At 42.6% G+C, this 1931-nt stretch overlaps 1 protein-coding gene across 1 annotated transcript in view; it reads right to left on the reverse strand.

Moving 5' to 3' along the window:
- The window catches only part of Ccdc83 (coiled-coil domain containing 83), a 31430-nt gene that overhangs the window by 4628 nt on the left and 24871 nt on the right, over nt 1-1931 (reverse strand). The window contains exon 7 of the mRNA XM_021187030.1: nt 434-555. Within this exon, the coding sequence (XP_021042689.1) occupies nt 434-555 (122 nt within the window). The remainder of the gene's footprint in view (nt 1-433; nt 556-1931) is intronic.

A 1931-nucleotide genomic window follows, 5' to 3' on the forward strand; every position in this document is an offset into this window, starting at 1 on the left:
GTGTGTGTGTGTGTGTGTGTGTGTGTGTTGGGCCCTGAATCCAGGTCCTCAGGAAAAGCAGTCAGTGCTTTTCAACTGGGCCATCTCCCCAGCCAGAGCGCCTTGATTTTTTGCTACTGCCATCTAGTGATAGCACTGAAGAACTACTTATTTCTTTTTCAGAACATTATTCTGTAGCCCAGGCTGGCTAAGAACTGTGTATCCCATGTTGGTCTTGAATTTATACTAATCCCTTTGTGTTAGCTTCCTGAGTACTAGGATGGCAAGTGCTGTCTGGATAAATGACCTTTCTAAAACAAAACAAACAAATAAATCCCACCAACTTTTTACAGATATAATGTCTACAAAACACTTCCTAGAAATGTAACAACTTTGACCAGGGTATTCTGGTCACACCTAATGATAACTGCTATAGCACCAGGGAGCATCTCACTTGGGTATTTTGAGATCCACAAGTCTGCAGTTAATTAACTGGTCAATAAGCAGCAAATTTTCCTCTTCTAGTAGCTGGATAGAAGTTTCCAGTTCTTCAACTTCCTTCTTGTGAATTGTGATCTGTTGGTGGAAGAGGGGACGGGTGTCAGTACTTGCTGGCTTCATTCAGTGACTCGATCTTTAGCAAACTCAACTCCTGAAAGGACGTTTGCCTGAGGGAACAGCTATCATTTACTATTTATTATGGTGTCTGCCTGGCCCTTCTGTGGTTAAGAAGGGGTGATGGGACTGTTTTCTGGTTCACTGACAGGCGTGGCAAGCAATTATTACAGAGTGGTCGCTGTTCTTTTCAAGACTCCTGAAGCATGGCTGAACTTAGAAATGAGCAGAGGCAGACATACGAAAACAAAATTCACTTCAGCAATGTGGCACATTGGCCAGTGAGTGGGGATTGCTCTAAAGGCAACAATAAACAAGATAATGAGAACACACTGGAATAACTGGCATGTATGGTGGTACTTAAAAAATGACTAAAAGCCCTTTCTACTAACACCTATATTAGAATTATATTCTTTAACTGGGACAGAATTGGTTTCAAGATCATTGGGTATTGCTGTGACAGACATGCTGTTCTGTGGAAGATTATGGAAGGACTTTGGAACATTGAATTAAAAAGCCATTGAGTGTTTGTAGCTTGGCGATCCACTCTATGGGAACTTGGAAGATAAGAATGTTGAGAGCGGGGTTGGGGAGATGGCTCAGTGGTTAAGAGCACTGACCTCTTCCAGAGGTCCTGAGTTCAATTCCTAGCAACCACATGGTGGCTCGCAACCATCTATAATGGGATCCAGTTCTCTCTTCTGGGCTGTCTGAAGATAGCTACAGTGAACTCATGTAAATAAAGTAAAAATAAAGTCTTAAAAGAAGAAGAAAAGAATATTGAGAGCAATGCAGAAGTAAGCAATGGAGGCCTGACTTGTGAAGTTCCAGAGGGGAGGTTGGAAGCCCTGGAAATACTTTATCACAGCTGTTGCATATTTTGAGTTAAAAATCTGTGCTCTGGGTGAGGGTTGGGGGTGTGGAGAGATGTCTTAGCAGGTGGGAGCACTGACTGCTCTTCCAGAGGACCCAGATTCAATTTCAAGCACCCACACAACAGCTCACAGCTGCCTGTGCCTCTAGTTCCAGAGGATCTGACACCCTCACACAGACATACATGCAGGCAAAACACCAATGTACATAAAATAAAAATAAAATTCTAATTAAAGAAAAAAAAGAATCTGTGTTCTGGTTAGCTGGTGCTGAAGAATGAGCTATGGCTAACAAAGAGTCTGGAACTGACTGGAGCTAAGAAATTAACAGTGATTAAGAAGAGACCAGCATCACTGAGGTGAAATCTGAATAGTAGGACACAAAGGTGAACAAGATTCAACCTTTCCCCCAAAGACAAGAGAGAGAGAGAGAGAGAGAGAGAGAGAGAGAGAGAGAGAGAGAGA

Source organism: Mus pahari, chromosome 1 (assembly GCF_900095145.1).
Source record: "Mus pahari chromosome 1, PAHARI_EIJ_v1.1, whole genome shotgun sequence".
In the NCBI taxonomy this organism is placed as follows: Eukaryota; Metazoa; Chordata; class Mammalia; order Rodentia; family Muridae; genus Mus; species Mus pahari.